This window comes from Alosa alosa, chromosome 12, assembly GCF_017589495.1.
Source record: "Alosa alosa isolate M-15738 ecotype Scorff River chromosome 12, AALO_Geno_1.1, whole genome shotgun sequence".
Taxonomy (NCBI): Eukaryota; Metazoa; Chordata; class Actinopteri; order Clupeiformes; family Clupeidae; genus Alosa; species Alosa alosa.
Window position 1 is genome coordinate 9,431,042 of NC_063200.1, and position 13,410 is coordinate 9,444,451.

At 44.6% G+C, this 13,410-nt stretch overlaps 1 protein-coding gene across 1 annotated transcript in view; it reads right to left on the reverse strand.

Moving 5' to 3' along the window:
• Positions 1 to 7,018, reverse strand: part of rab11fip1b (RAB11 family interacting protein 1 (class I) b) — a 30,531-nt gene extending 23,513 nt beyond the window's left edge. Inside the window, exon 1 of the mRNA XM_048258596.1 lies at positions 6,536 to 7,018. Coding sequence (XP_048114553.1) covers positions 6,536 to 6,885 — 350 coding nt within the window. The 5' untranslated portion in view covers positions 6,886 to 7,018. The remainder of the gene's footprint in view (positions 1 to 6,535) is intronic.
• Between the last annotated feature and the right edge of the window lie 6,392 nt (positions 7,019 to 13,410).

Consider the following 13,410-nt stretch of genomic DNA (forward strand, 5'->3'; position numbering starts at 1 on the left):
GCCTAATGGCTAAATGTAAACGATAGTGAAAGGGAGAAAAGTGATCTGATTGGCTGTTGAGGACTCCTCAGGCTAGTGGTCATGCATGTTTACGCTCCACACAAGTCTATGCCAAGCCTGAGTCAGTGGACATCACGTACAGCTCACAACTCACACACAGTTACTGAGCCCCCATATGCGTTGCGTTGCGTTGTGTTTTTCCTCAGATAAGTAAGACAAGACACATGCACACTTTCTCGACATGCGCAAGACACATATACACTCTCTGGAGGTGCAAGACACACACACACACTCTCTGGACATGTGCAAGACACATACACACTCTCTGGAGGTGCAAGACACACACACTCACTCTCTGGAGGTGCAAGACACACACACACTCACTCTCTGGAGGTGCAAGACACACACACACACACACACTCTGGAGGTGCAAGACACACACAAACACACTCTCTGGAGGTGCAAGACACACACAAACACACTCTCTGGAGGTGCAAGACACACACACACCCTCTGGAGGTGCAAGACAGACACACACACACACACACACACACACACACACACACTCTGGAGGTCCTGAGCACTGATCTCATTTAGTGGAACAACATAAACAATACAGTCACATTACCAAGTAGAGACAGAGAGAGAGAGAGGAAGGGAAGAGAAGAGAAAGAGAGAGAAGAGAAGAGAAGAGAAGAGAGAGAGAGAGAGAGAGAGAGAGAGAGAGAGAGAGAGACACTCACATTACAAACTAAATACAGGGATACACACACAAGTGGGAGAGAAAATGGGGGGCAGTTTAAGACTTCAGTCACCACCAACTAAAACCAGCCCAACACAGAGCACAGAGCAGGGTTTGTTTGAGAGAGAGCTCTCAAAACACTAGGCAGACATGACGCACTAGCGGCAAGCTAACTCTGTTGACCACAGGAGGGGGGGGAGGATCATTATTTCTCCCCAGCTAAACAGAAAGGAATGCAGAAATGTGCAGCTAAATCTGGGCTTAACCTTGGAGGTGGGGTAAACCTGCTGGGTGCACACAAAGCCTTGGTGGACCAAGGGGACAAAGGGGAGGGAACTACAAGTGCAACATTAACCTGCTGCCACGACCCAGCCCTCTGCAGTGTCCCCCAGAGTGCCACGACCCAGCCCTCTGCTGTGACCCACAGAGTGGCACGCCCCAGTTGTGGTGGGGCTACAGAGAACTAGATGTACCGCAGAGCGTATATGTCTACTGTGTGAGTATGTGTCATACATATGATTACTGTGAATATATGTGTGTGTGTGTGTGTGTGTGTGTGTGTGTGTGTGTGCATCTGTGTGCACATGATGGAATGGGTTAACATGACCCCTGGAGGCAAACATAATGGAAAAAATGGTCATCCTAGGCCCTACAGTTCTCAAGTTATATAACTGTGTCTCGCCCTACCCTCCTTCGGGGGTCCAGTCCAGCGTGGGGGCTACAGATCAAAACGAAAAAATGACGGTTCCATGCTATCCATGTGGGGGTACATGCCCACCAAGTTTTGTGTACCCGGGTCTTTCAGTGTCGGGGAATCCTTTGTTGGTGTAACGCCACTAAATGTACACATAAATTATTTTATTGTAAGGCCCCCATGAACGAAAAGTACACAAAACTTGGCATGCATTCGAGGGTGTCATAATGATCCTACACTTTTAATTTTGTGCAGTTTTGACCTTGTCAGCCAGAGATATTGTGATGAAAACACCTAATTTTTGCTTTTTTAATTTTTAACTAGGTGGCTTATACATGAAATAAGTGGTAATGGGATGGGTTGACATGCCCCTTAAGACCAACATACATAAAAAAGGTGGACCTCCTAGGCCCCACGGTTCTCGAGATATTCACAGAAAACTGTCTCCGGCCACCTACAGGCCAGTTGGTGTATAGTAACATAAATTCATTTATTGTGGCCCCCATGAACGGAATTCCACAAAACTTGGCGTGCATACAGAGGGTGTCATAATAACCCTACACTTCCAATTTCGTGCAGTTTTGACTATGTTAGGTCACAGATACCTTCAATTACAACACCTCATTTTTTCTTTTTTGTGTTTAACTAGGTGGCTTATACATGAAATGAGTGGTTATGGAATGAGTTGACATGGCCCCTTGAGATCAACATACAAAAAAAATGGTCCTCCTAAACCCTACGGTTTTGAGATATTCACAGAAAACTGTGTCTGCCCTACCCTCCTTTCGGGGTCCAGTCCAGTGGGGGCTACAGATCAAAACGAAAACGATGGTTCCATGCTATCCATGTGGGGTTACATGCCCACCAAGTTTCATGTACCCGGTCTTTCAGTGTCCTGGGAATCATTGACGGAAATTTGGGCATGCGAAAAAAAAAAAAAAAAAAAAACATCTGACTAAACCTTTCGCTCGCATAATAATGGCCAACTCATGACTGAAATAAACAACACCATGTTTACGTTGTGCTTATTATGCGACTACAAGGTGTGCTGCTGAAACAAGCCGTGAGAGTAAAACAGACGAAAGGCGTCAGTCAAAGACAGGCGAGTTCTAACCGCAGAGACCTTGTCAAACTCACAATAGGAGGAGTGGTGCTGGACAACAGGTCACCTAAATCCTCACAGTTAGCACACAATAGGGCACGAACGCTCTTCTTCACGTGTGTGTGTGTGTGTGTGTGTGGAATGCAGGAATGTAATCCTAAAAATCCTTTTTACCACCTCAAAAATATTGACAAACTCAGAGGGCTGATGTCAAAACATGACTTAAAAAAACTCATTCATGCATTTATCTCCAGCAGGGTTGATTACTGCAATGGACTGTTCACAGGCCTTCCTAAAAAGACTATTAAACAGCTTCAGGTGATACAAAAATGCAGCAGCTAGGATTCTAACAAAAACTAAAAGAACTGACCACATTACTCCAATTCTTAAGTCCCTGCACTGGCTTCCAGTAAGTTACAGAATTGACTTTAAAGCACTATTGCTTGTTTATAAATCAGTAAATGGAGCAGGACTTAAATACCTTTCAGACATGCTTCAGCAGTACACACCTTCTTGTCCTCTCAGGTCCCAGGTGAAAAACCTGTTAGTAAAACCTACTGTTAGAACTAAACATGGTGAAGCAGCTTTTAGCTGCTATGCGGCTCAGCTCTGGAACCAACTTTCGGATGACATCAAAAAGGCCCCAACTGTAGCCAGTTTTAAATCTAGACTTAAGACCAAACTGTTCTCAGATGCTTTCTGCTAACTGCGCCGAGTTACAAATTCTGAATCTGCCTTGATAATTATTCTACCTTGTCTTTTATTACTTGTATTACTTTTTTACTACTTTTGCCTTTGTTTTTGCTTACTAATTATACTATATTGCCCTTCTATGCTTTTATTTATTATCATTGTTTGGTTTTGTTTATGTAAAGCACATTGAATGACCTCTGTGTATGAAATGCGTTTTATAAATAAACTTGACTTGACTTGTGTGTGTGTGCGTGTGTATGCGTGTCTGCGTGCGTGTACTGGTGGAATGGGACTGAGAAAGTGCTGACATGGTGCCCTCTGAAAAGGAGAGATGGGAGTCACTCCGAGGAAACCTGCACCAATCACACACACACACACACAACACACACACACACCTCCAAATGTAAGGAGAGGAGAGATCACAGAGATCCACTTACATTTAGCCTACGCTTCAGGTTGCACATACACACACACACACATTAAAACACACCATACAAAGTGCATGCACGCACACACGCACAAGTTCAGGAGGCTGTCAGGTAAATTCTGAGTAGATGGAACTAGTCCATTTATTGCTTCCCCATCCAAACACACAATAGTCACCTACACACACACAGCCACACATCAGAATACTACAATGCCCATAATGCAACATGGGGCACAACCTGAGCTCTCCTGCAACAGAATGGCCATGAGCCTCCACTCCAGACTATGTTGTGGGCGCGTGGCCGTGAGACATGCTGAATGCTGGCCACGTGAGGGCGAAAGCTCTGGACTCATCGTGATGAGGACCAAGCTACCTGTGATGCCAGAAAGCCTGGTCGCCCACCTGACTCACTGACGTCAGCATCACAGTTGAACACTGTAGCACAGAAAACAAGATAAAACTGACCTTGAACTCGGATAAATTGTGGACATTGTGGACAACTCCGGCTGGGTTTTTTGTGCTCCTTGTGTGTGTGGGCTCCGGGTGAGCTCACTGCTTCAAGTGTGTGTGTGTGTGTCTAACCCACTTCCAGTGAATTATGCTAAGCTAGGCTAACGGTGTCAGGCTGTGTTTTGTACTCACAGAGAAGAAGGGTATCCTTCTGGGGTCGACAGTAAATAAGCTTATTTCTCAAAATGTGTGTGTGTTCCTTTAACATTTCCAAAATGTTTGTGTGTTCCTTTAACATTTCCAAAATGTTTGTGTGTTCCTCTACCAGACCCTATGCTCTGCAAGTAGACGGCCAGACAATGGAAAGAGTGGCGGGGCATTAACACCTTATGAAATGGGGTTGTAAACACCATCACTGATCACCAGCTGACATTTAAAAATAGCACTGTACACATCTTTAAGAAATGCCAACTTCTATACTTCCCTTGCAAGCTACTGTACGACGGCCTGCAAGTCAACAAGTAAGTCAACATCCTGAGATGGTTCGGTACTGTAAGTGAGGCCAAAAAATGTCCTCTGAGTGAGAAGATCATTGGAAAGTCCCAGAACACTCTCACAGCCGTATTGGACAAACAAGCCATCGGGAAAAGCAGGCTCATCGTACCAGACCCCATTCACAACCTCAATAACCAGTATGATTGGTTACCCGCATGGAGGAGAATTTGTTTGTTGTCTGATGAAGGGCTGGGGCCTGAAACGTCACATGTGGTGATATAGCCTACCATTAAAAGACGCTAAGGAGCAGATTCTGGTGTGCGGACTTAACCTTCTTTTACAGGAGATTTCGTTCCCTAAAATGGAAGAGCCTGGTCCACCTTTGAGCCAGCATCCATTAGACTGCAGAGCACACTATCTACTGCTCCAGCTTTTACACATTTATTTCTCGTGTAATTATTGTGGACTACCTATTCTTGGATGCATGTTGTGTATGACTTTGCCTGACCACAAATTAAGTTTCCTCATGGGCAATGTAAAGTTCTTTTGAATTATGAGTTTGAAATTGAATTGTCAAAAATATTTATCCATAAAAATGACGACTATTAAAGGCTGACTGTCAAAGGCTTGTGGTTCCAAAGAGCCAGATGTGAACAATGAACATTCTAGCTTCTGAAAGAAAAACACAAATTTGTTACAACCTCTCATCAAACCAGCTGATCCCAATTTACCCAACCCTTCAGCCAGATCAACCAGCTAATTATAGTGATATGACCTGTGTTCAGTGAGCAGGGAGAAAGATGGCAGGACTTTCTGAAGCTGGCCTGTCCACCTCTACAAAGAGCTAAAATCAAGTCACTGACTTCAGTGTCACACTGGAGTACAGAAAACATGATCTATGTGGCCTAGCCACGGATAAATGTCAAAATATTTATCCATAAAGACAAAAACTACTAAAGGTCCACTGTCAAAAGCCTCCATTAGCCTCCAGAGAGGGGAGGACAGCCCAGTCTCTAAAGGTCAGTGCCACATAAAGCCGTTTCGGAGGACAAACACAGAGTCCCAGACTTTTACAGTTCACTCCAATTAGAGTTGTCAAGCACAGCACGCTGAGAGATGCTTGTAAAGACTTCTTTATGCATACACATTATGCTGAGCTCCACCACGCCGTGTCCCCTCCTCTTAACATTTGTGACATCTTTAGTCCTCCCAGACAGCAGGATTTCACCACAAATATAAACGTTCAGCTATTAAGATCGACTGCCTACAGAGAGGACAAGGCTATTCAAACATCCACCGATTCCACAGTTAGTGGAATGGTGACCACAGCTGAGAAGCGTCGCGCTCGCGCTACTCATCACCAGACGCCACTGCGCACACAATCGGGGCCAGCCAGTAACCCGCAGACTCCGAGGCAGGGTGACCTGCCCCACACGACACGAGTTGACATCACATTCACAGTAGGAAGTAGGACGGTGGACAGAATGGGCTGTCAAGTGGACTAATTATCTGATCAGATTCATCTCCGAGTTTTGAATGCGCCCGGGGAAAAGGCACGCTCATGTCAATGGAGATGATAATTAGCGTAGCTGGTAGTCGAAAAGAGGAAGAATAGGCAAGAGTGCATATAGCCTGGAGGTGGCTAATGCTGGGGCTTAAAGATCAAGGCAGGCAGGCCGTCGACATCAAAGGCCCTGATAAAAGCATAATGATAAGATACATAACTAACCGGGAATAATACGTGGTTGTAGTCTACATGGTACAGGAGACAAGCCATTAAATTAGCCAAGAATTGGAAGGGGTGACTTTTACTCCAATTACGCTAATATTTCCTATTTAGGCTATAAACCATTTATAAGTGTACAAGCGCAAGCACAAAGTACCCGTGCGAACAACCTGAGTGTGAGGTGTAACTGTGGTCGACAAACTTACTCTGTTTTATCGCGGGTCTTATTTTGCTCCAAGTCCAGCAGGTTGATAACTGCCTGACCGAGGAGCTTGTCCGGTCCAACCAGAGCCCGGTGCATGACATGAACGTGTAACGTACACCGGTCCGCATTACCCTGGTGAAAAAGTGGTAGGTCAAATGTGGCCTCTTCTTTCCACACCGGAGCAACGCATTTCTCGGCTACCGAAGTGGAGAACTTCTCTTTGGCCACTTGCATGATGGCGTACGCGTCGTTAGTGCCATTCTTTCCCTTGATCCTCAGGTTCTTCGCCTGGAGTACCGTTACCTGTACGCTTGTCGGAAACCATTGCTGACTTTGGTCAGCTAAAGACATTTCTGAAACGGACGGGAAGTCGGTCTAAAGTGACGGTCCCGTTCCTAACTTGTCCACTGCTATGGTCAAATACGCCTGACAAATTGACGAAAAGTTTGTTGTCAGCGTTCAAGGAAACTTTCACCTCTTGTGTGTGCGGTGGAGCAGTAGCTTTGTGGGCGTGGTGTTGAGAGTGACGTGTCAGTCTCCGGCATTGAGGTAGGGCCTCCTTAATCCGAAAGCAGGATTAAGCAAATTCTTCCATTGGCCGGTAATGTATGCCTATAGGCCTACACAAGCCTCTAAACATGTGTGAGAACGCTAGAGGCAGATTATCCATTGCTGTTCATATAGATTCATATTTATTTTGTTTGTTTGTTTTTGTTTGTTTATTTGTATCAACCTGCTGCTGTAAAATGCTCCCCAGATGGTTCTGGCAGAGAACAGGAGTCTCACTTGGATTCATTTAAGAGCATCATGATGATGATAAACCAAATTGATTTACCCTACCCACAACACCCAGATGCACCTCACCCCAGCATGTTAATAGGACTACAGGGAGTCCCTACAGCATTGCACTTTCAAATTCAATTTGGACATTTGGAAGTGAAAATGAATTTGCTCCCTCCCTCCATCTGGGAAAAGGCTGCCATGGGAGAAAAAAAGATACATTTGTTCTGATTTATTACGATGACATGACCTGCTGAAGTCTTCCTGTCATTCATCACACCCCACTCAGTCTCAGGGGCAGTCTCTCAAAACAACAACAACACAACACTGGACTTAAGCGCATTTTTAATAGTGCAGAAACATATGGGTTTATTGCGACAGGCTCGCCTCTTGATAATAGAAATATAAGAAATGGAGGAAACAATACATTCTCTTAACACATCATTACACACACACAGACACATCTTAGCAGACCACTTTTGCTGCACAGAATTTAATTCACTTGGGCTCAACAAAGTGCCTATTATTGTAGCACACTTTGAAGTGAACTATCTAGGACATAACACAGCTACCATAGAGAGAGAGAGAGAGAGAGAGAGAGAGAGAGAGGAGTGAGAGAGAGAGAGGGAGAGAGATATACAAATAAAGCTAAAGTTAAATGACAAATACCCACTTTTTGTATCAGTAAAGCCCAGACAGAAACCCAATTAAGTTTCAAGAATGAACTGTATGATGTATGAATGCAATTTCAAATCAAGTTGACGGCAATGACTGCAAACATTTGGTCATTTGGTTTTTGGCCAAATGCATGACTGCAGGCCTGGGTTTCACAAATGTGAGCATGGGGAGTGATTGAACAGGGCTCTTGCATGTTCACATTCACGGCTGAGGTGTCCTTGAGCAAGACAATTAACCCCCAACTGCTGTGAGCTGTGAGTGTGTGTGTGAGCCGTGTGTGTGTGAGCCGTGAGTGTGTGTGTGTGTGTGTGTGTGTGTGTGTGTGTGTGTGTTACAACACAATACCATTTTCATGAACAGCATGAGGCATATTAAGCCTGTGCCCCGCACATCTCAGAGAGGCGGTGTGAATGCTCAAACCTGTTGGGCACCAAAATGGCAATCAAAACGTTCCACGGCCGTACACACACACACACACACACACACACACACACACACACACAAAGCCTGGTTGTCCCAGACGAATGCCCTGCCATATGCATCCGATGATCCCAAGTGGTTTAACACACTGATGCCCTGCAGTCCAGGAGCAGTCTAGGACCCCCAGATCTGCACCTGCTATAGTGGAGGCTGTTTCATCCTCTGTCTTCAGTGCGTCCTCAGCCTGCGTGTCTGATTTCTGATAGTTACTCATTGGTGGACACACACGTGCATTAGCACTCGTAGAGAGCAGTGGGTCAACAGAGATGTATATACACACTGCCCTCTACTGGGGAAATAGAGCATCAGTCTTCATTAAAGATCCCAATCAAGATTTTGGCAAAATGTTGTTGGAATTTGAGCTCAACTGCCAATCAAATATAGCCTGGGTGAACCCAGCAGAATCTGTTAGCTAATTTGAATTCACTCTGCAGGTTGGTCTGAAAAGGAGCCCGTTTCCAAATCACCAAAACTCAAAGAATGTGTATTTTTTATTTTCTTTGGAAATGAGTAAAAAACTACATTTTGTTTACAAGACAGATATGCTTGTTGCACCTCTAGAACAATTTGGTAAGGGTTAATGCACTAATTAAAGTTTAATTTCACTGCTGGTTACGCCTGTGGAAGTCATGAAACGGAAGTTGAGAAACAGGCATCAATGGGCTCCTTTCCAGACTAATTTGCTAACAGGTTTATCTGGGTTCACCAGGCTAAATCAGATACATTTCTCCACTCGGTGCTCCTCCGGCAACACTTGGATAATTTTTTTAATTTAGTTTATACGTTTTTGTTTATGATTATGTAATTCTTTTTCATCCACAGAACCAGCCAGGACTGTGTATGCATCAAAGATTCTAGAACAGAGCTACCGCTCTAGAATCTTTGGTATGCATATTACACTTTTGTTAGGAGGACCTACACAGAACGGGCAGCTAGATACAGATGAGGGGCAGTTTGATCAAAGTGTAAAAATAAGTAAGTATAAGTATACATATTAAGTATACATACTCCTTTGATCCCAGTACACCCGTAGCCTTCAGTTTACTTGAAGTTAAGAGCTAAAAATGTAGATTTGTCCCTGATCTGACTAGGTTTGTTGAGCACACTATGTGTGTGTGTGTGTGTGTGTGTGTGTGTGTGTGTGTGTGTGTGTGTGTGTTTTATTGATGCTATTAAATTGTTTTTGCACAATGCATCAATTTTGTGAAATGTCTCTTATACCTAGCTGGTCGTTAGCTGCTAACTGGAGTAGATGGACACAGGGATATTTGTGATATTTGCAAACAGTGTGTGTGTGTGTGTGTGTGTGTGTGTGTGTGTGTGTGTGTGTGTGTGTGTGTGTGTGTGTGTGTGTTGTGTGTGTGTGTGTCAGGCAGGTGAGTGTGTCTACTGTTTCCGAGCAGACTTGACACCACCATCACCACCAGCCCGTCTGGTGCCTGCTGCCCCCTGGCGGCGATGCCAGGCATGTCTCCTGCACAGCAGCTCCTCGCCCACGCAGAAGTGCCCGTGCGCCAGCAGGCTCAGGCCGCACTCCTCACAGCTGTAGCACTCCACGTGCCGGTGCCTCCTCTTCCGCCACACGCACCACCTGGGTACTGAAGAGACGCAGGGCACACACAAGGTGTTAGCTGTGTGTCTGTCTGTCTGTCTGTCTGTCTGTCCAGGAGGCTACCTATCTTTCAGAGGGGCAATAAATCAACTGTAAGTTTGTCCATCATACAGAGGATGCACAAAGAATTGATGGTTTTCAAATGGAAGCTCTAGAATTCTCAATCACACGCAGGTAGACCGAGTCAGTCTAGGTACATTATCACTATCATAGTATAATTCAATAGTTTGCCATCATCACTTCTATCATTGTTATTATGGTGGAGGCAGAGGAGTGATAGCTATGTGCTCTTACACGATTAGGCTCCCACATGTCTCACAGCTGCGGAATCTCGGAGATCTCGTTGCAATGGCGTTCTGCAGTGGGGGTCGGGACAGAGACGGGTTTCCTGTATGGTAAGCGTGAAACTATGAATTACGAGGGTCAGGACAATGAGTTTCCTGTAAGGTAAGGGTGTGTGTGTTGTGTTTGTGTATAAGATAAGGGTGAAACTGTGAGTAAAGAGGGGTCAGGAGGCGGGTTTCCTGTAAGGTAATGGTGTGTGTGTGTGTGTGTGTGTGTGTAAGGTAAGGGTAAAACTATGAATTAAGACTCGATGAAGCGAAGCGATGAGCTATGGCTTGTCTATGGCTATGACCAGCTGCATAAAATCCAATAGTACATCCGTTTGCATGAACAGAAACTGTGAGTTAACTAGAAGTTACATAAACAGAAATTATGAGTTGACTATAAGTTGCCAAAATATGAAGAGAAGCACTGAGTTAGTCATTCATTGAAGTACAACCAGCTGCATTAAAACAATCCTGTAATATCAGCTTGGATAATACATGTTGAAAGGGAATGTCTTGATATGACTGATGTTATGATTTTGATCACTCACACATGTTTAAAGGATGGCTCATCAACTTTGCACATACTGATTAAAGTTACACATAGAGAGATGTGATTTCTGAGTGTAGATGTTTAATCTGGTCCAGGATAAGGAAAATACTGGTCTAAACTAGTGGTGGTGTTGGCCTGTTGTGCTAGCATTCTAGTGAGCTATCTGGCGTGACCAGTTGTGGTATCAGTGCTAGTATGTGAGTTGTGCTAGCATTCCAGTAAGCTATCTGGCGTGACCAGTTGTGGTATCAGTGCTAGTATGTGAGCATTGTGCTAGACCAGTTGTGGTATCAGTGAGCTATCTGGCATTCTAGTGAGTGTGGCTGTTGTGGTATCAGTGCTAGTATGTGAGCTGTGCTAGCATTCTAGTGAGCTATCTGGTGTGGCTGTTGTGGTATCAGTGCTAGTATGTGAGTTGTGCTAGCATTCTAGTGAGCTATCTGATGTGGCTGTTGTGGTATCAGTGCTAGTATGTGGTTAGTGAGATGTGCTAGCATTCTAGCGAGCTATCTGACATGACAAGTTGTGAGCCTCTCATACGCATGCTTGGCGCCTCCAGACCCTCCTGAAGCAGATGAAAGGTTCTAGACTGCTTGGGAGTGGCAAACGGCACCCTCTTCTGCTGGATCCTCTTGAAGACATCAGTCTCCAGGGCAGGGTACTTCCATACGGCCATCTCAGAGCTGTCAGGGACATGGACAGGTTAGAAAATTGAGTGATCCTAACTAAGCCAATACACTTTCTGTCACATTCAGTGAATATTTACTCACAATCCGCTAGCTGTCTATTCTGTGTGCCTACTGAAAACAAAACAGGTGATCGTACACAGCTCTGGCTCTGTACATGGGAGAGACTGACACACCGGAGTGCACCAATACACAAAACACCACTTCCAGCCAAACAGCAACAGATTGTGTCAGGGCTGGTGCACAGGGCTGTGAGGGTAAGTGAAACGATTGCATTGTCAACAACACAGAAGGAAGAGGTGTATTGGTTCGGCAGTTGAGTTCAAATATGACCGGTTTAAAGAATATCTGGATTTATCGAATTCATCATGCAATTTTAGAACCTTAAATTGTTGCGGAAAGGAATGTTTTGTCAGAATGTTTAAAAAGTCTCCTGGTGAAAAGTTAACGGGACCGGACTCCACTGCCCTGACCCTTACCTGTTTCTAGGGGTCACAGGAGGGGCAGAGATTTTGGCAGATGTGCTTTTACTGGCAGCTGATGGTGTCCTTGGGTCTGTAGGTGGCATTGCCTGAAACAGTAAAGCAAGTTGGACCCTCTGGACACAGATAGCCCATGGCCTCAAGCTATGTTGTGCCAATGGTTTGCTGACAGAAATACAGAATACAGAAATCTGAATATAGAAAATGCTAGTTCAGTTTATTCTGCATAGTAAGACTAATAGATAGATAGATAGATAGATAGATAGATAGATAGATAGATAGATAGATATACTTTATTGATCCCTAGGGGAAATTCAAGTGAAAATCAATTATCTCAATGGCATAATCCTGTGTATTTATGAGTCATGTGTGAAGAGGTGATCTCACCTGGTGGACTGGCTTAGACTGTCTTTGGCCAGGCAGTCTCTCTGGGGGATTCCCAGACTGGCACCGAAACCTAAACACAGATGTGGATGGTTTAAACTTACTACACCCATTTTATTTCAGGTCGGCTTGAATGAGCCTGAATTGAGGAGAAAAGAGGAGAGAACCGACAGTGTAGAAAAGGTGAAAAAAATCACAATGCACATGTAATGATGTTGAATGTATGTGTATTGGTGTCGGTGTTGGTGTTGGTATTTGCATTCCACCTGCAGGCCTGATGGCTGGTGGTTGTCCTGTTTCTTTTCTTCAGAATGCTGCATGGGACGGGACTCCTTATTGGTTGGGCTATGAGAGGACGTGGCTCCTTACTGGTTGGAGAGGTGCTCGTCACAGGAAGAGGACTTCTTATTGGCTGGGCTGTGAGTGGCCTTTGGCCTCCTTTATCATCAGACTGAGCCTCGAGATCCTAACATCACATTCCAGTAAGACGTGCAATCAGATTCCAAGCCAGAATGTCAGTCACATCAGTGATAAGGAGCTCTAGAGCAACAGCAACACATGTTGCTCAGCAACAGATTTTTATCAAGGTGCCCAAACAGCAACACATTATATCATTATCAAGGTATCCACAAGTGCTACAGTGAAGATGGGGGACCTCGCAACAACCACCATGAATTGACTGTAGATTTTGTCAGTACAGTTACCACCAGGGTTCTAAATTAACTTTTTTGATCACCAGCCAATGTGGCTGCAACTTTCTAAAGTTACTAGCCAATCAGAATTTCTATTAGCCAATTTCTTTCCGGTGAAAATAGGAGAATGTCACTGAAAGCATTTGGTCATTGTATTAACATTGTTGGCATGAATACATACCACAAAATATACACAGAAA